This window comes from Cuculus canorus, chromosome 11, assembly GCF_017976375.1.
Source record: "Cuculus canorus isolate bCucCan1 chromosome 11, bCucCan1.pri, whole genome shotgun sequence".
NCBI lineage: Eukaryota > Metazoa > Chordata > Aves > Cuculiformes > Cuculidae > Cuculus > Cuculus canorus.
In genome coordinates this window covers 15,284,518-15,306,037 of record NC_071411.1, presented here as the reverse complement: position 1 = coordinate 15,306,037, position 21,520 = coordinate 15,284,518, and the positions used below count along the sequence as shown (strand labels likewise).

At 43.8% G+C, this 21,520-nt stretch overlaps 1 protein-coding gene across 1 annotated transcript in view; it reads right to left on the bottom strand.

Moving 5' to 3' along the window:
- The window catches only part of FRMD4B (FERM domain containing 4B), an 86,632-nt gene that overhangs the window by 23,666 nt on the left and 41,446 nt on the right, over positions 1–21,520 (bottom strand). The window contains exons 6-11 of the mRNA XM_054076812.1: positions 21,279–21,335; positions 20,272–20,294; positions 6,362–6,445; positions 5,099–5,164; positions 3,992–4,049; positions 2,980–3,066 (exon numbers count right to left, since the gene is read on the bottom strand). Coding sequence (XP_053932787.1) covers positions 2,980–3,066; positions 3,992–4,049; positions 5,099–5,164; positions 6,362–6,445; positions 20,272–20,294; positions 21,279–21,335 — 375 coding nt within the window. The remainder of the gene's footprint in view (positions 1–2,979; positions 3,067–3,991; positions 4,050–5,098; positions 5,165–6,361; positions 6,446–20,271; positions 20,295–21,278; positions 21,336–21,520) is intronic.

Sequence of the window (21,520 nt, the reverse complement as noted above, 5' to 3'; positions counted from 1 at the left end):
ACTACTTGGATAAAGCCAAAAGATTTCACTTTTAGAGAAGGATGGCTATATTTGTTGGGATTTAATGACACTGCTTTAATGAGTGCAATTAATTTTATATATATATTATTATTGTTTTTAAGATTTTATCCTTAATATGGACTTGGCTCTTACCAGATGCCTATGATTAACACATTAAACAAATACTGCTACATCTGACAGCAGCCATTTGCATTGCAGAAAAGACATGAGGAGCAGAATAAAACTCCTTGGTGTGAAGTCAGTTGGAGCACAGGTATAAACTCCTATTCAAAGCCTCTCACCTGAAACTCAGCAACTTTCCCACAGCAGCTTGTATCAGAGAGGTTTGTGCACCTAGAGATCACTTGTATCTTTAAAATTAGGAAAGACCAGCTTGGCCTTCATTAGAGTTGGACTTGGCCTTTCCTTTTCATTGAGTTAATCAGCTGCATGTATATCTAAACACCAATAACTGGAGAAGTGGAGCACAATAAGGATGCTCTTTCCCAGAAGGCTAGGGATAAACACAACAGCACTTTCGATCCACAGTATAAACAGCAGCATAACACCAGAACAGGGCAGTTGTGAGTTTGGCTCCATCCCGAAAAGCAAAGCAAGGAATTCTGCTAATTCCAGCAAAACCAGCACCTCTGCTCCAAAACACAGGCATAGTTTACACGCCTACTCCCCTTTTGCCTGCTGCTTCAGAAAGGACTGTGCTTGCTGACTCCTCAGAGATTCAGGCAAGCTATACAGACTCTTCTCTCTCTGAAGTACATTCTGATACATTCATAAATATGAATAAACAACAATACTCATTAAAAGGAAACTTCTGCCTGCTGCACCACAGGCAGCGAGGCTGAAATAAACAGCAGTCCAAATGTTTTTAACTCCAAACCCAAGTCTGGATGTGAGTGCGTCTCTAGACTCTGTGTCTGTGTTCTCCCTCAAAAACAACCCTATTCCAATTACTTCCATGGATCACATTGGAAGCGCGCTCTATATTTCAAACTCTAGAACACCTTTTTTCTATAAAGAAACTGTTTGCATATTTAGCCACATGCTAAGAGTGGTCATGACTCAGGACAAGCTGTGTCTTGAGTCATTTCAGTCCCCTCCTTTTAACAGTAGACACAAATCCATAAGGATACTAGAGCCATAGACATCCCCTCTTTTTCAATCAGCTTATTGGCGTTAAACCTTCCCTCTGCATTTAGGCTCCTCTCCCACCTTCCTTTTTAATCTCTGTCCTCTGTTGTATAATTATAATTACAGTCACAATCAAGCCGACAACTATCATAATTCCTATTGTAACACTTCCACTGCAGAGGTGACCTTTGTTTTTTACTTCATTTTATTTTTATTAAACACAACTCCCACTGCGTTCAAAGGCAAAGCCTTGTAACTAACTGTAGCAGGGTGTGACTTAGTATCTGAGCCCCTCTGACCTTAAAAAGTTTCCTTCATCTGCCTGGTTGATGTTGTAAACTGAAATCCCACAAGATAAAAACTGCTTGGCGAAGCAATGCTTCTAGCCAGGGAAGCTGCTCTTACTTGGACAGCGTTGCTGGCCACAGCTGGACAGCTTGGCTAGAGAATGATCAGTGCTTGATCTGATGGGAAAGATCTTATAGGTGTTTTCCTAAAAACAGGGAAGTGCTCAAGAGCAAGGAATGCTCCTTGATGCCCTCTTCTGACGATCAATAGCTGCATTGACTTGATTTTCTAGGGTACCTCTCGTGTGACTGTCATTTGGAACAGGCAAGGTAAGGGAGATGTGGGGCTAAACAAAGCAAAGAAAGGACTTAAGAGTTCAACCTTGGACACACAGGTATATAAATATACCAAAATAAACCAAGTCATAACCTGCTCTGGAAAAGGAGAAGATAAAGTTGGAAGCTCGAAGGGGAATTACCCTTAAAAGGAAGTTTTTTTACGTTGTGTTTTTTGGCACAAATACACTAAACAGTATCATTTTGCAAATGTAAAATTCCCTGGCAGGAAGCACACACTTCATGCGAACTCCCGCCCAGATCATTCCCAGGGTAAGAGAACAGTAAAACCCCAGGTCTCCATCTCCTGATGGCTCAGATGTTCCAACAAAGACATGAACCAGAAAGAAACCGCACACCCCCCGCCCAACAGCGCGGCTCCTGCACGTGCAGTCCTGGCTCTTCCCCCAGCCAAGAGCATAAAATAACTCTTTGAAGACTGTCAAGGCTCAGCCCTGTCACAGGGAGATGTATGCAGCTACAGGACTGGGCGAGCTCCCAATGCATCGTGTGCCGGGGCTGCACGATGGGTTTCCAAGGCCGGCGGCACAAGAGCCTGTTACGGCTCGCTGATGGGGGCTTTGAAGGAGCCAGCAGTGCGATACGGGACCCTCTGCCCTGTTTAAACAACATGGGAGGCTGTTGGCACAGCTCACTCTACAGGAGACACACAGAAATGGAGTGGAAGAAGAGAAGAATGACAGTATTTGGCATTTCCTCTCAATTCCCCCTTACAATTCATTGCACCATGGAAACATAGAGTTGCCTAAACAGGCCTGCAGTTTCACCCACTTCCCCTTGTCTTTCATGGATACGAGTGGATCCTTTTATCACTTCACACAGGAAAAACACCCATGAAAGCCAAGTGAAAACACTGCTCAAGTACAAGGCTTGGGACTTGCAAAAACCGAATGGCTTCATGCTTCTGCAGTTACCCCTGGAGGCTGCCAAAATGCCTGTCCAGACTATCCTGAGACCACCAAGTTCAAGATGACACATGAGGCAAAGCTTCCAAAGGGAGTTTCCACTTTGCTACTTCAGTGAGAGCTTTACTGCCTCAGTGCCAGCAGAACTCTCCTTCTGCCTCCAAACTTTGATCTCTTGCTCAGTAGTCTAATAAACAACTTTAAAAAGTATAGTCTGACATGCAACACCACCCTGTCCCCCTCCCCCCCAAATAAAAAAGGATCAGATGCAAAAAACTTACTTTCCTGGGCTTAACTTTGTCTTGTAGGTCGTACTGGCCTATTCCTTTGTAACTTATTCCAAGCCACCAAGGGATTCCTTGTTTATCCTGAAAAATTGACATATACATGAACCAAGAGCTACTCCAGAATTAAGCAATTCCAAGATTAGAGCCCATTTCATTCTGTGACGAGTACAAGTAGGTACAGAACAAGGACATTTTTGCAAACAAATTGATGTGAAGTGGATTGCTGGGGTGGATGTTGAAACTTTCTCCCCCTGCCTTCTCAGCCAGAGCCAAGAAACTACGTGGTGGTTGTGCAAAGTAGACAAAAAAGCGACAGTGCTGCTGACACAATGGGGTGTCACTCATTGCAGGAGTGGCTGTGAGGGGATGGAGATGGGACAGAAAAAAAACTGTGGCCAATGGCTACATCCACTAAATTCAGGCATGGACCGCCGCAGGAAGAGAAAACAGCACAAAACATCAGCTTCTCAGATACCACAGGTATGGCCATGACTCAAAGTAAGGAGACATCATCTCTGCTGAGCTCTTCTGCACAAAACACATTGGCCCAGGCTCTGCTCTACAAACGGGAATAAATGGTGTATTTCCATCACTCTTCAAAAATATTTCTCAGCGTTTCCCCATTCCACATACACATCCACTAATCACCTGCCATTTAGAAGTAGTCTATTCTACACTGTATTTCTATCTACTATTAATTAGAAATGTCTCTGTGGAAACTATTAACTGCTTCAGATCTAGAAGATCCAGTTTAATCAAGCTGATAGGAACTTAGCTCCTAATAGGATCACAGAAGGTTTTACAATGAATCCTTTCTGTCTTCTGTACGACAAAATGCTTTGCTGCCCTCTGAAAACTGTTTTTAAAGGATATGGAAGGGGAAAAAGTATAGAGGCTGAAAAATGGGAGGTTTAGTTCTGACAGAACACTGAATCAAACTACTCCTATAAGAACGCAGTCACATGTAATAACTAAGCAAACACATTATCTATAGGCATTTACTAACCTTCACTCCATAGTAATGAACTCCATATGTTGGCAAAGCTTCTACCACTTTCATGTACCTGTAGACAGATTTATAGCGTATCAGATGATTTTCTCTAGAGGGAATAATATCTATTAACATATTTTTTCTCATATACATTCAAGACCTGCCATTTATCATTAGTATATTTTGAAAGTTTTAATAATTGAAGGTCCATGTTTTCAGAAGAAAATTAGCATCCTAGCTTGGAGAAAGATGTGATATTTTGGCCCAGCTAATGCGAATGGAAACTTTCTCATACAACAAAACCTTCAATCTCTTACGAGAAGGTCAGAGAACTGAAAGTAAAAATTCTGAACTGAACACGTGAGCCTTTTGGGAAATGTTGGTGGTTAAAGACCTGCCTACAATTATTCCATTATGGTGCTCCGGTTACAACAGATAGGCTCCAAATGAAAGTGTTCATGTAGCTGTACTACTGCTTCACGCAGCAATTCAGACAACCCCTGAACAATTTTTCCCCCTGTTCCTATTGAAAAAAGCCCTTGAACTATTAAGACAGAGTTACAGGCATCAAGGTACGTAAGAAAAACTACAAGTTGTCTACACTGTGCAACCATGGTAATCATCTCCAACTTCTTGATTTGTAACGCATCCCATTGCATTTGCCCGTAGGAAGTACAGCAATATTAATGGTAAATTTAAAAAGATTCCACAGGCTCTTCATGCACCTTGGAAGACCTTGTTCTTTTGAAAGCCAGATTCTGAACATTCCAATAAACATAAATTTTAGGGTTTTTTTTTCAGAAACTAAGGTAATACTTGCCTCCTTCAGAGTTTTGTGTGAAAACTAATTCCTTACAAGCAGGGTATAAAGAGTCTTCCAATAAAGTAAGGCCCCTCTAATAAATTTTAGATTTGAAATATCTGAATGAGTAAACACAACCTCAACTTGGAATCTGTGAAATCTTAAAGTTCAAATAATTCAACTCCAAAATAACTCCATTAAAAAAAAAAATAATCTGACAGATACAAACGGTAAAGTTTGCAAGCAGTAATAACCAAACCAGCTCGGAGGAAGAAAACATAAAAATACCATCTTCACAAGTTAACAGGTGTCATACTCACTGAACAATGGCTTGTCCCCTGGTCAGACCTTTAATTTGTATATAATGCTCAATTACTCTGTCCTCACTGCAAAGGAAGCACAAACCCCAATTTAGAGGCTCGGTGACTTGAATTTTCAAGCGTGACAGCATCTGTTGAAACTCAGACACCAGCTTAGCATGCAGAGAAGTGTCCCTCAGTACATTTCTTGCTCTGGTTTACATTCTGTTTCTCACTGATTTCTTTCCCACCCTTCATTAAGTGGCGTGGAGCTGCCTGGCTGATCCCCACCATCATATGCCACGTTCCAGACTAATTAACGAATCGTTTCAGATCAGCCTGCTCTGCTGCAGACGCTGCCAGAGAATAATGGTACTAATGGTATACATTCATTTTCACATTCTAAAAGACCAAAACTTCAAAGAATGGTTGATGCTCCATATGTAAGACAGAGGAAGTTAAATGAGATATGTTCTCATTACAATGTATTTTTCCGCCTGACATCTCATCGGTGAAGTATAATAAAGATTTGTCAGCAATGACTTTTTTGCATTTTTCCTGTTAGGTACTTCAACATTTTTCTTTAGTGGAACGTGAAATGAAATAGGCATTTAAATAACAGACACCTGAAAGCAGAGAAAAACTTAGCAGTGTTCATTCTGGAAAAAAACCCAAATCATAAGCAAGTACTGGTATACTTCAAAATCCATCAGGTACACACACACAAAAAAAAAGAAATAAATGAGGGAGTCAAACTTACACTAAGGGTATACATTCCAAGCAAACAGTACCACTGATTCTTGTGAAATGCTGTGTTCCTTTACAGCAGATTCAAGCCACAAAACTGGACCTGCCTTTCTGTTTCCATCTTTTCCATCTTGTTTTCTCCCCTGTTCCGTTGCGGGGAACAGCTGGGTGGGCATCTGGCAGCCAGCCAAGGTCAACCCACCACAGAGGCTCTACTGTGTGACAGTTTAAGAGTAAGGTGCTCTTTGCAAACCCAGGCTTGGCTGGAGTTCAGATTTCAGCTCTTTCTAAGGCACAGTCCGCACGCAGTTTCTGATCTAGCGATTTAATTTGAGTGAATTTTCAATGAGCGATTTGCATGAGATCTGGTATAATTGATAACCTTCTAAAACCTGGAAATGATTGAATGAGAGCAATTAACTCCAAGTCCTGTATCATACAGGCTGAAAACTTTTAAAAGTTTGCGAAACCGTTTAAAAGAGATCTTGTAAATTAATGTTCATAGCAATGATTTACATATTCAAATAAATATCTCACCAGTAAGCGAGTGACGGATGCTCCTGCAGTGTCTTGGTAGGAAAGACAGGCAGTGTCTTCAAGTCTTTTCTGGTGTTTTCATCACTATAACCAAAAATAGCACAGAGTCACTACTAGTGAATCACAGACGCAATCTTTAGTTTGAGCAGAAGGAAAGGGCCGTATATTCTACCCAAGAACATGGTGCAGTGCCCCACATCAGGCTGTCATAGCAATGCAACTCTATAAGCCCTCTCACATGACAGTGATGTAAATGGTGTCATGTAGACGCACGCTGTAACTCATTATACAGACACACGATTCTCAGGCCACTGCGGCGGGAGCACAGTATCGATATTTACATTGCACACGCTCACTCTATTTGCTGAGTGCAGAATGAGCCCTGAAACAGCTGCAGAAAGAAAGCCCCCACCCTAAAGCAAGGATTGTAGCGCTAATTTTTGCTCCACCTTTAGCTAAAATCCTGCCTCCAGAAAATATATTTCATGAAGCAGCACGGTGCTTGTCAAATCTCAGAGTTTAACACTGATCTGATTTAAAACAAAGGATTTCACTTAAGAGTTTTCCTGGACTGCTCATTCTACAGAACGTTCAAATATTTTTGGACTCTGAGCCCAGTCTGGAAAGAAATAAAGGAGGCTGAAGTATGTATATGCAGTTTGTCACAACCTCCCCTAGCAGAATATTTAAAAAACGATTTACAAGCATCAGTAAGATAGTTACTATTTTCTCCCTATATGCTCCACTAATTAATCAGCTGAAACTTGCACGCCTCATTTCTGCAGGATTTCTGCATGCCTTCGCAGCAGTGCCAACAAGCACAAACATGACTTTTCTATGTGAGGAATGCATCAGTCATGTCCACCAGCATCTGCCTTGACTTCTGCATCCAGGCTTTCCTTGAAGGCTTTTTCCCACTCCTGACCTCTGTTTTCATCAGCTTCCACTATTAGAGATTTCATCTCAGCTCCATTCCCCCTCCTCCCTCAAAATCAGCACCCTGCACATCAGTAGAGTGGACCAGAACACAGAAACCTGCTCTGTGGGTACTGTGGATCAACCTCCTGCAGGGCCAGGAAGGAGGCAAACCCCTGCCATGCTTCCATCTCACATGGCAGATGTCACATGGAAGGCGCAGTAAATTAAAGCTTTTTGTTCCTTGGCGAGCTAATCACTCTGCGAGCTTCTTCCCCGGCCCTGACAATGTGCCTCAACCCTGACTAAGAGAGACTACCTCTGGGGACAAGGAAACAGTTCAATCAACAGCCTGTTTATTCTTTAGCGTCTTTGATGAAGTTGCCAAGAAGGGGAGCAATTATGCCGAGGAGCCGTTGCTGCTGAACTTTGCTGGGCCAGCACTCTTCTGCCAGGAATATGCACTTTTCTTTGCAAGTTGGCCATCACCCAAGTGCCACAAACGGGGACAGCTGGGTAGAGAATCAGGAGCTCTCCTCTCAACACTTAAATACACCCAAAGCTCACAAAAGCTGAAGGGATTTTATTCAACCCTTAGAAGCCCATTCTGATCGGATCAAAAGGCTGCAGGACACTGCAGTTGCAGTGAGAAGGTAGATTACCAGAGGTTTGTAGGGACACATGAAAATTCAGAGACAGCGCATTTTCCTGAGGCCTCAGAAACTAGAGTGAAGAATAAAAAAAACACAAACCAGAAAAAACAAGCCCTGAGCAACCTGGTTTGATCTCAGAGCTGACTTCTATCAGAGCAGGAGGGTTTGGCCAGACGACCTCTTGAGGTCCCTTCCAGCTATAAATTATAGACTTACAGAATAAATTTATTATTAAAATTAAAACTTCTTCCTATTTTTAAGCCTGACTCATAACTCAAGAGCCGCTGTAGCAGTCAAGAGTTGGCAGGGAAATGCAGTGAAGTAGGAGAGGTTTTGGAAAAAGCAGTAACAAAATAGCTCATTTTTACCAAACAAAAGGGCTTTTCCTCTAAATATAGATACAAACCCCCAAACATTCACAATCAGGCTTAACAGCTGCTCTCTAAACACCTATTAAAACCTTGTTGCCAGTGAACAACAAAACACCCAAAACAAGGGCTGAAGTACTAAGTATGGTTGATGCTGGGAGCCCGGAGCAGAGCTTTGGCAAAGGCAGCTCCCTCCCTCCCACCAAGCAAAGGGGACAGGTGACATCCCAGCTGACACCACCGCAGGGTAGAGGGGTCCCAAGCTCTTCTTTGTCAACCATCACTGTGCCAGTAACCTCCCCATCACTGAAACACTGCAGAAATGCCATGAATCCTGTCAGCTGCATCCATGCTCTGAAATCGCTGCCTTTTACACAGTCCATGGCCTCCAGCAGGGCACCTCCCCTTCCCATTTCGTTGTTGGGCCTCTCACCTCTGCATCTGGTTGAGCAGGTACTTACTTAATCTCCACCAAATTCCAGAACGAGTACATTAGTTAAGCTTGAGTGATGAGTAGCAGCTCATCAATATGGAAATGTCTATCACCGAATTTAAACCAAACACCAACACACCCACTGCTCCAACAAGGTTTGTGGGGTCTAAGCTGGGACATAAAGTGATCAAAGGGCTGCAATCATGTCTGGGCCATGACACAGGGCACATCCCTCCAGTACCGACCCAGAACCACAGACTTTGGTGTAGTTCATTAGCAGACTGAGACCACAGAACAGTGACGACTTACAGTGGAGCTGGACCCTCTGCCAACCTACAAACCCAAAATGTATTCCCGCAATACCAGAGAATACATTTCTTTGATGAGGCAAAGTTGGCCCTTGGGGCTTATCTTCCTGATGGAATCCAACCTCATACCCTGGGGTTCAGACACACCATACCATCCCTCTGCAGCTGGAGAGAGTCAAACTAAATGGACTTAAAAGATCTGAAAGCCTCTGAGAAGTCACCACAGGGTTTTTTCCCCTGCATAATCGTACAATAAAGCAGGGAACTATCCTAGACAAATCTAAAAGTCGAGAAACAAGGCACAGCTCCTTGCATGCTGGATGCCTTCAGACAGTGCAGGCTGGCACGCAGCAGCCCAGATCTGCTGACTGCACGCCTGGGGATTAGCATCGGGGATGATTCACAGCTTCAGGGATAATAAAGGCCTCAAATGGTCCTCCTCCTCCTTCCACAGAGTTCATTATCACTTCATCTGCACCGAGGAGCCCAAGCACATCTCCCCTTGACCTTCAAGATCACTTTCCCAAGCCCTCTGAGACCCAGCCGTTCCCCAGACGTGACAACTCCAGACAGCAGGAGCGACGGTTTGAATTATTACCTGTTCCTGTTTGCTTTCACAATGACCACAAGACGATATAGAAATCACAGGGCAGACAGCCCTGGCTCCAGATGTCCAACCGTCTACATTATCTCACAACCAAACACACCAGTGTTGTATCTGGCATGTCCATGGTTGGTTTTTGTCAGGGCAGGACGACTCAGCCGGCGGGACTGAGCTCCTATCTGACCTCTGCTACAGAAGGTGCTTCTTGGCTGGCAGCTCTTGGCAAAATTTCAATACATAAACTTAAACTGTCCAGAGTTAATACAACAGAATATTTCTGGCAAAAGGTATGTTTAATTCCTAGGAGGAAAATATAGGAAACTCATCTGAAGTAGTTTTCCACTATGGAGAAGAATTAAACAAAACCAGCATACAGACCCTTTCTTTCCCGTTCCACCCTCTAAATGGGAGCCTATACTGAGAAGAACTTGAATTGATCTGGGCAACGTAAATGAAATCTACACCAGATCTCCCTCACGCTGAATCTCAGCTTGCATTCTTGGTACTGCCTGAATTAAATTTTCTGTCCCAATGTGAACAAACGTTGGGTAAGATGCTGTTCCCAGCAGCACACCCCGCTCATAGGTGCCAGCTCTATGGAGAAGGAAGGGCAGCGTGTCTCCAAAATAATCAACAGCAATATTTAACCATGTAGCATACTTCAGACACTCCCTCCCATATCCACACTTCTATCTCTAGCCGCAAACCAGGACCAATCACACATGCTTCCTACAGCCTGCTGGCGTTTCAGGGAAATTTTAGGCATCTTGCTAAAGCACCACCAGATATCTGGGATGGAACCCAACCAGACTATGAAGGCACGCTCTGTCTAAAGCACATTACTGAAAATTTAAAGAGACGCATATTTACACTCCCGGAAAGTGCATCCTCACAGCTTGTAACTGAGTGATACAACATTCCCTGCTAGGCAAAGGTGTACTCAACTGTGCTAATTAAGACCATTTGTCAACGGGTGCCCAGGCTTTTCCCTGTGCCCACTGTTAAAATCAGCTTATGCCTTTTGCTAATGCAGGTAGAAGTTTAGATGTAATAAGAAGTGGTTAGTAAGGTTAACATAAAACGTGAAGAGCGACACGCCTAGGGCAGCAAAAGCAATATAATGGACTACAACATAAAGCTTGTAAGCCCCTATCATCTTTGTGAATATTAACAACTTGATAGGGATAGGACTTCAGGCAACTTTTAACTGACTAAAGTGATGGTAGGTGTGTCTGCCTGTGCTGAATCGTTGTGATAACACTTTATATAAGGCAGGAACTTATCAGTGGAGAAAGTTTATTGCATAGAGATTTTCCTCTGTTTTCAAAGCCTCTTGACCTCACAGAAACACACTTATGTTGCTATGGGGTCACTAGAATAAGTCACTCCCGAGTCTTTCTGAATGCCACTAACTTATAATTCATTAATTCTTGCAATGAGTTTTAGGCACACCACAGGTAGGATTCAGGGCAGCTTTGTTTTTTGAAAATGACAATCAACCTCTCCACAGTTCACCTGAAAAGTATTTCACGGACACCTAAAATCAGCCAACACTTCTGAAAATTGCATATGACATACAAGGGAATGTGAAACTTCACAGCTGAAGGATGAAACTATATTATCCTGCATCATGAAAATGCTTCAAAACTTTCCCATTAGGATTTTTATTGTTATTCTGTTGAAGATATTTAGAGCTAGCAAAATAAACAGAAACAGCATACAAATCAATACTTATAAGCTGACAATCTAAGTTTTCATGGGGCTGGTCAGGTTACTCAGATGCTGTTACTAATGGTCTGGTTTCTTGACTACTGAATTTGTGCTATTTTATGATTACAAGCAATGCCATAACAGTACAAGAAAAACACACCTCAGCCTGGTTTCTAAGGTGACTTTCTAAAGTGAACCAGAGTTAGGGTAGCACCCCCAAGGTCCCCAAGACACTCCACTCCACACATTCACAGCCAGCAACGCAGACCAGCACAGTGCAGCTGTGCTGCTCAGCAACAGGTGCCTTTTCTGTAGGCTTTTGTTTTGTTTTAAAATAAATGGAAGGGCAGAGCATGGCAGCCTCACTCTTGTGGAAGTGCATCTGCTCTTCAAGGTACCACAAACAGGTGTGGGGAGGAAGCAGCAGAGCAATGGAGGAGAAAAAATGAGCAGGGTTAAAAGTGCAAGAAAAAAGAGAGAGGGGTAGGGAGGAAGACAGAGCAGGGAAGGTAAGGGAAGAGACGATGGAAACAGCAGCTTTTGAGAATGTCAGAGCAGCAGGATCTTGGCAGCAGGATTTTGAAATGTGCTCTCTGACAAATCCTCTTTTGTGACAACTGCCAGACGTCTCCCATCATTTCCCAACCTTTCAGTTTATGGTCTGCTGGCACAATTAGAGGAGTTATTTTCCTATTGAAAAAAGACCAGGATCCGGAAAAGCCAAGAAGAGGGGGCTCCCATTGGCACAGGACAGACAGAGCTGAACCTTTACCCCTGCAGACAACAGGGAGCTTTGCCTGGGGCAGGGCTGCAAAGTCTGCCACTTGAATGCTAGATAGGAACTGCCTGCTCAGAAAGGTATGTGAAGGAGCACTTTTAAGAGCCTTCCAAATGCTATACGTGAAAGGCAACATGATAAGCAGATGGCTTTTTCAAGGCCAGGCTTGTACATTTATGCTGTGTCCATGGATTCACACATCATGCTGCAACACCAGCTTCTGTTTCTCAGCTTGAGAGGGACTTGCACCAAACACAACACATGGCTGGGGCTGGGCAGTCCTCCCCCACGCTTAGCACAGCTAGGACCACAGCCTTGGACCTCACCTCCAGTTCCAGCCCTACTCCTTTAGGCTAATTTCTCTGCTTCCTGAACCTGGCTTAACTCTCTGAAGGAGCAGCAGCTGCGCCCATTGATCCCCCAGGGGACTTGGTGATCCTACTCTTGGCCTTTGGAAGATGGATCAAGAACACCACGGAAAAAGCAGCATTTCTCTTATCAGCTATATGCACGCACTATCCAAGAACATGAAGACTAGACAGACGAGGGCATGAGCTGCTACCAGAGCCAGCTTGGCAGAGGAGGCACCATTCATATTTCCACTTTGCAGACAAGGACCAGGATGCTGAGGAAGCAATTCTCCTGGCTGGAGAAAACCTGCAAACTGAACCTGCCCTAACTTCTCAGTTGTTCTTTTATAGCTCTGGATGTAAAATACGAATATTCTGAGGTCAAAACCCTTTGGTCCTTGAATAACACACCTATCACTGGTGACAGCTCACAGTCCCACGATCTGGTGCAGTACATCCACATTCACAGAGCTGCTCAGCCATACCAACAGCATGCATAAACATTGCTCCTTTATCAGACCAGACAGAGAGTAGAATGGCTCTGCTTTACCTGGGGATTTACTGCAGACCAAAAAATGACCATTCACAGTTGATACAAGGCTTGAAGGATCCCAAACCCTTCCTCGCAACAACAGACTGTTATTTCTAACATTCATGCTTTCTTCCTGTTCACACAAAAGTCAGATTAGCCATATTAGTTGTGAGTTTTTAGCATGTCTGAGAACAGCAGCTAAGTTTAAAGCTTGTTATCACAGCCCTACATGCTGATACAGAGATACATGAAACCACAAGAAAAATAAAGGACCCAAAGAATGATGAAGACTCGACAAATCTGCAAACACAAAAAAGCTGAGGCTGAAAAGCTGTTGTACCATTTCCTCAAAGCACAAAATACAACTCGTGTGATAGATCCCAACCATCACAGGAAGGAAAAGCAAGAAAAATTTATTCTTGCTTTTTTTAAAGTGAGGATGCTGTTCAGAGTCAGACCAGAGCCCAAACTCCTGCTCTCAGCTGACTGGAAAAACTCTCCGTAGACCTGACAAAGTTTTCCAGATACTCAACAGACAGGAGGTGAATACATTATAATGAAAAAGCCATGACATTTAATTTTACAACAGGAAAAGGCAACATGTTTTAGGGCTGAACCTATACTTGAGGGAATTCTAGGGATAAGGGAGAGAGCATCTTTTACCTAAGGCTGTGAATGTCATGATGCTACTCTAAGTCTAACAGCTACAACAGCAACATGTCTCCAACTTGTGCCCTGCGCAGGAGACTGCTCGGGGGATAATGAATTTTGTGGCACCACGTTTGCCTTGTCTCTTGTCACCTGCTTTGGATGCAGAGCACATGCAGACAAGCCCTCCCTAGATGGCTGGGTTTTATGCACTATAAAACTGCCTCTCTGAGTTAAAAGTGCCTTAAAGGAAAAGAAAAAACAAAGGGGAAAAAAAAAAGGACTGTGGAAGGACACTTAAAAAGAACAAAACACAACTTGCCCTTTGCTGTCTCTCAGGAATCTGTACGAACATGATGCATATGAAATCTAAAAACTTGTGTTCCTTACCAAACTGACATAATTATGTGTAAATATTAGAAGTTGCAGTGCCACATGCAAGTAGGAAATCCCATGAGATCAGATTATTAAATTACTCAAAACATCCTTCTTTATCTAATTCTTTTTGCTCATTTTACCCACAGTGATTCCACCTAATTCAGTCTAATTCATCTTCTGCATAATGATCATTATACGTGAATTGCTTGAGAGCCCTTACAGAACTGCTTTAAAATAAGAAATTGCATAAAACATTAAAATGACATCACTGCAGAGACTATGTACGCTTTGGTCTGCTCAGAACCGTGTAAGTCCACAAGTAGGAAAAAAACCCTCTTGCTGTTAAAAGTCTTGCAGAAAACTAGGGGTTTAACTATATAATTTTCTGTAATTGCAGTTAGTTGACACACAGAACTTTCACTTTTTATTGAAAAATAAAACACCAGGAGAGAGCAACGTTTTCATCTCAGAACTGCTGCTGATGTGCTCAGAGAAATGGAGTTTAGGGGCTCCATGCCCAGCTCCCCACTGCATGCCACCTTCCCTCAGCTATGCATTCCTTGTGGGATGTGGGGGTGTGGGACCTCGAAAACAAACTGCAGTGACCCATCAACAAAAGCAAGAGACTCACACGCTGCTACTGAAGGATTACTGCAGTTTTCAGCCAGCTTTTCTTTTAAGGGGGTATACAACTCAATGAAGCAGAGACCTCTTTAGGGAAGTGGGTATCCAATACCTGTCGAGTAGGGGAATGATTATCTTTACATGAAATAAATACCAAAAAAGGCTTTCTTTAAACTTGCTTATTTACTACACCAGTTCACTAGAGGTCAGATATAAATAATCAACCCGCTCAGCAAACAAGCTCCAAGTTAATAAATCTTTGCTCATCTTCTTTCAAATTAGGTTTTTATTGCAAAAGAGTGAGCTCAGGAAAGCACACGGTTGGGTCTGACCGAGACAGAGTTAATGGTTCACGAGCAAGCACCTAGCAAAGTATTTAAAGAAAAAGCGTGTGAGCTGCAGCTGAAAGGCAAAATACACAGTGACTCACTCAGCAAACAAGAAGCACAAGGAGCATCGGAGCAAAGCAGTGATTTACAGCAAGGCATGCAAAGCCCATGGGGAGCAGTGGGTCACGCTGGAGAAAGCCTCAGTAAATATCAACACACTTAAAAAGTGCACTTGCCCGGAAAAGAAAATCCAAAACTAAACCACAGTGCTGCTCACAACAGGCACCAGATAGATGCCTGGAGAGTGAATCCTGCGGTGATCCACCAGCCCTTTTGTGCCACCCACTGAAACACATGGAGGGAAGCTCTCAGACACTGAGGGAGGCACTCAGACTGTCCTCAGGCCTTTGGCCTCCGCATGAGGCCAGCACAATGTCCCCTTTGTAACTCATCCAATCCCAACGGCCCTAGAAAAGAGCTTCCAATGAATGGTTCACAACAGGCTTCCTTCCCCAACAACACAGCCTAAGAGGAGCAGGTCTGTGGAGCAAAAACATTTGTGCTAGGCATATGACACCAGTGCTGTACCCTTTTCAGGGCTTGCTTTATGTCACTAGCCTGGCTCCACAGCCCGAGTACCCGTTAGTGGCTGGTACCCATGAGGTGGGCTCCATTCATGCCACACTGAGCTCTCTGAGACCTCTCCAGGATGCAAACTTGAGAGAGGGGTGTAGGAACAATGGGAGATTTGGTCCAAATCTGTGTTCCTTCTCCAACCCCAGTCCTGGACACGGCCACACCTGGAGTTTTGGTCATATGAACCTCTTGAGATTTCCAAAAACAGGCTGAACGAGCTGCCTCCGACAAGTCTCAGGTGTGTCCCGTTTCTGAAGCTGTACTAATCCTGGGGTAAGCCCTACAGTGAACAGGTGCTTTGCTATCAGCCAATTATTAACTTCTTTCAAGCAGCTATTTTCTAGCATTGCCCACATTATCATTTCCACATTCTTCTCTAACAAGAAATTTTAGAGTGTGTCTGGCAATAAGTCATCTTCCCAAGCAAACACTACTCAAAAATCTAATAGCAAGCACCCACTCTTATTTAGGAGCAAGTCGTTAATAGCAATTTTCTGCACCTAGTCTAAGCACTTCATTTTTTTTCCCTCAGCAAAGTTTTTAAACTCGGGAGTTTCGGAACCAATTACTCCATAGCCACAGTTCGCAGGGCTATCTTTCACACAAACCTTTTCCTTTTACAAACTGCATTTATCACCCGTGTAATGATAAACCCCGGTGCCTCGCACATGTCAGCTATCAGGAATTCATTATTTTGTCTGTGTTATGTTATACCAGTCGGGAGTTATCTTTGCAGCCCACAGGCCAGAATCAAAATCGACTACGTCAGCTATTTAAAGAAAATGGAAGCCCTCCTCCAGCAATTTAATTAACTTTCAGGGAGCACGGCTGGGTTTCAGTCCTGGAAATGTTACTGGGGAAAATATGATCCAAGATTATCAGTCAGAAAATAAACTTCTTTTAAAAAAGTTACTTTTCTTTTATAGTCCCTGTAGCTAATCTGATTTTAATAAGCCTTTTTCTAATACTAGGACAGCATTTAAGATTGCCAGTCCTCATCTCGGTTATAAACCCTTTCCTTTATCAAGCTACAAAGAAAAATAATACTATACACTATTGTACAACATTTTTGAAGGCAGATGATTAGTCTGCCAACTAAAAACAGCTAAATCCATTATTTCCCAAGGAGGCAAAACTTTATATGTTGCATATTTATGTGACAAATAATTACCAGACTGATCTATTATTTTGCGTTCCTGCCAAGCCATTAGGTTTAAGATTTAAATAAAATTCCTAAAATAAATGCCTTTTTTTCCCCAAAAAAATTGAACCGCACCAGAACCTGTAACTTGAATCCAACTTTCTTTTTCGAATCCTTGTATACTACTTGAAGACCTAGATTTTGTAATGCCAGGGATGACACTTTTTTTGTTCTTGCATTTGCAAATATGAGACTGGATGTGTATAATTGACTAATGTTGAGTTTCCAAACTACTGTTAATGACTAATACTGTGCTTGAGGTTCTGATTACAGGAGCTGGCAAGAACAGGTGGGAATTCAATTTAAACAGAGAAGCAGTCAACTGGAAGCCATAGATGAACCGTGAAAAGTGAACATGAGGAAAGTGTTACATCCCTCCTCTCAAGCCAAACATGCCCAGCTATTGCACAGGAAGGGCGAGGGCCAGGGATCTGCAGCATCTCAGAGTTGCTGAGAACGTCACAGCTGCAGGAGTCTTGGGAGGAACCACTCTGCCCATGACAGCCTGACACCGTCCCGTGTAAGGGGAACAGCTCACCGAACACCCCTTTGGCATGCTCTTCATCACACACAGGGGTAATTATCTTGGTTGGGATCATCAGTTTGGGAAACAGGAAAAGGAATTGGGTGTGCGGTGTGCTCCACAGATCGTGGTCCGCTGTCATCTTTGTTAATCATTCCTTTTGCAGCCCGCAGTTACCTTAGACTGCCTTGAAGAAACCAGAGCTATCCAAAACAGGCACATGTGCCACGGACTTGCTGTGGGTGAGATTTTAAAGCATGTACTTATGTTTTATCAAGATGCCTTAAAAGCCAGGGTCCTCTTAAGCGGCACTTGGGTGGCTTATCTTGCATAAAGCTGCACTGAATGATAAGGCGCATACCCTAGTCCTAACAGCCCAGCCTGGGGGCATATTGCAAACCACCTGCAAGGGCCAAATCCTAAAGATTGGGATACTTTCATGCTGTCAGAGCTACCAGACTGTGCAGTCCCCCCCGAGAGTGACCTTTATGGTGAGAAATAAAAAAATTTCTCCTTTCTCCAAGTAGAGATACACGTCAGGTTTGCTCCCTGAAAATAAACAGATTTCAAAAGAATGTGCTCACCCACTCAGCACGGGGTAAGGGAGGGTGTTTCTTGGGAGATTGCTGTTCTCTGCCATCAAGACGTTATCTGAGAATGAGCAATGGATTGGGAAAGGGGTTACCGCAGGAGTTTGAAGCTTTCGGATCCTGGTACTGAGTTGCTTGTTCCCAGCTACAGTCAGTGGGAATGCTGCATGGTGACCCCACCACATGTTCCCATGGAAAAGCTGCCTATGGGATGCGTAAAAAAGCAGAGATCTGGGCAGAGATCACCAGTGTTGTCCGGACTGGCACATTTTTCACTTCCATAAAGCTAATCTCTAGGACTTCAGGCAATTCCGGTATTTACTCACATATGTTCAGCACTAATCCTATATAAAAAAAAAATTAACCCGTGTGTTCTCACACATAAATGGTGTAAGAGCCACGTTCCAGAAAGTGATTCAAAGTGGAATTGCCAAATGATAGCAAACATCGAACACACCAAATGCAAGACACTGCAAACAGAGGCAATCACACTGCACAAAGAGCACTGCTGCAAGGATGTATTCTTTGTATCACAGGCGAGTGCGGCAGGGGAGCCCAGTCCCACAGTATCGTTAAGACACTCTGGTAATTAAGCTAGTGCTTTATCAGCAGTGGTTAAACAACCACTTGTGCTATGTAAACCAAAATTCCTTCACTTCTGGTGGGCTCACTGGGCCTGGGACAGCTGGGCATGCTCATTTGCTGTGGAAGCATAACATATGTTTTGTTCGACAGAGGAAAAAAAATTGCTGGAGCTATTTTCATGCAACTGTTAGGGAAAGAGCTGCACTGGGAAACCATTCTTGTGGCAGAATATTCTTCCCTCCAATCTTCTTTAAATAGTTTTGAAGGTAATCACAGACAATCCACTCCTCACATGTCCACAGAGGCTTGGAAAATGACCACAGGTGCAGTTCTCGAGCACACAAACCAATACTTACAAACCTATTTATGGCAAATGATAAGGAATCGGTGCTACGTTTAACCACAGAAGGGAGGTTTTCACCACTACGGTAGAACTTAACCTTAACCCCTTTCCTTAAGAATTGAGAGCACATGCCACCAGTGGCTACAGCTTAACAAGTTACTTCTTGTCAAGTGAACAGCAGTTCTTTGGTTATCTGTGCCTAAACCAAATCAAGCTTTGTGTGTCCTTGTGAGATCAGGCAAGATGACCAGTTTTTAGTCTAGAGAAAAACACAGCACACTACAACTGTAAGAAATACACTGTGGGTAACAAAGCAGGTCTACAGCATGGATCATCTATGCAACCAGCCCAGCCAGATGTCCTGTCACAAGGACATCATTTCCTCCCCACAGGTGTGAGATCATGCTAACAAAAAGGAGGAGGTTGTGATGGACTTCACAGAGCACATCCTTAACTGGAGTAGGTGGCATCTGGAGAAGAAGGGGACTTGGGCAGCAGCACTGGCATTTACATGACAACTGAGCACTGAAGGAAAAGCAGAGTATGTCACCGCTGCAGGCTTTGGCAGTCGGACCTGACTTGCTCCCTGTATTTCAGCTGAGAGCTCTCTACTAAGTGTTTTCAAAGCATGGTTCTTGAAAGCTACTGTAGCTAAGGCATGAACGCACCCCTCTTCCCACAGGGAAACTCAGCAAGTAGTAAAAGATTAATGCGACCAAAGCCAACCTCCTGAGTTTCTGTTTGCTTAGTGAGCTGTTTCTAATTGAAGGTCTTTCCCCTTGGCTGTAACAGGTCCAAGCGTGACCCCACCTCTTCCCCGCAGTCCCCTGCGGCCAGTTATCATAACCAGTGCAGAGTAAAAAGTGATTTCAAGGACAAGCACAGTGTGATGGTACAGCTTCAGACAGCGAAGGCGCACAACTGGGTCGCACACTAGCTACAACACAACTGTCGGGTCAAGTGTAGGAAGGGGGAGGCCCCGCGGGGCAGCTGCAGAAGAAAGCGGCTCATTGATCTCCAGCCTGGGCAGCTGACAGGCTCCGCTACTGTTGTATGGGCAGGATTGCAGGCAAGGTCATCCAGATGGACCTGAGCTGCCCGCAGTGCAAAGCATGGGCTTTTTGGTAGGAATAACTGGGAGCTTTCTCCCTGTCCTGCTTCAGCACTCGCGATTGGGGAGGGGAGCAAAGCGGGATGGCCTGAACTGTTTTGACTCAGAGCCTGCTCACAAAAGGCATTACTCACCCTGCAGACACAGATTTTATCCAGCCCAGCAGCACATTTCACTTTCTTCAGCTCGCGGCTGGACTTCTCCCCCATTTTTGATTGTTTGCAATACAATGGCAACACAGAAAAACACATCTATCAAGCACGCTAGTATTAGAAAGGAAAAAGTTATTACCTGGAATAGTCCCCTTTAGCTTCCTACAATTGAAAAACAGTGACAGAATTAAAACATGATCTCTTCAAAACTGCTCAATTTTCCCAGCATTGTTCACTTCCCCACTCCCACAGCTCTGTGGCCAAATCCTGACCCCAGTTATGCTCAATGCAAAACATGGAGGTTGCCTGCATGTAGTTCAGAACAGACCTCAGCCCTTTCCACTTTCAGCTATGGATTATCCACCCACATCATAAATAAAACCATTGCCAAAATAGGGATGAATTTCACATAGCAAATCAAATGTCACTTTAACTGCACAAGAAGTGAAATACAATTCTCACTCTGGATGATCACATCCAGCAAAAGGTTGGCTTTACAAGCAAGTCAGCACTTAAGAAGAATTGTGCTCACTCAGTTCAGGCAGATCGAGCCACTGCAGCTTTGCTGTGACATTTTGTCACTGAGAATACAGTGGAGGGGAAAACCCCCAACACTTTAAAGGCAGAATTTTATTTCACAGAAAATGGTAAATAACCAGAGTTTAAGTCTGAGAACAACAAAACCTGATTAAAGAAAGGAAAAGCTTGACATAATATACTGAAATATAACAGAGGTATCAAGACCACCGGCTCTGAAAGATTTACAGGCATAATATAGCAAATTCAGCTATACTGTTACACTCTTTTCTTCCCAGATGTCCTGAACACATTTAAATTAGAATAAGTAATAAACTGGATGCAAACCTGCCCAAATTTGTGCCTTCCCTTTATGAGGGTTTTTTTTCCTCTTTCCTTTCTTCTTTCAATTTAGAATTCCTTAGTTATTTCTCTCAGTTGTCTATAAGTAAAAACATCTTCCTACTATATCTTCCTCCCTCCAGCTGCAGAGATGATAAACCTCTCTGCAAGATTTAGTCTTTATAAGGGGAGGAGAGAACCGAGAAGGGCAGCAGACAGCTGGGCTAAAGCAAGTCCAAGTGACCGGCATCAGAAAGCTGACCAGACACAGGAGGAAAAGGCGCTTACCTGCAATATCAGGGCTGCCAACTTGAAGACCGTCTCACTCTCCACTTCGATCTGCCCCTGTGCAGGGAGAGAGCAGAGCATGAAGCGTGGGCGCTCCTCCCCGCTCTGCCCCGCGGAGGCGGCTGCGGGACAGGAGTCCCCTCCCCGCAACCCCTTCTCTCCCTCCCCTTCGTCTGTACCGACAGTTCCTTTATGGCACTGCACTGTGCACGCCCCACCGGGGACCTGATCCTGCACATTGC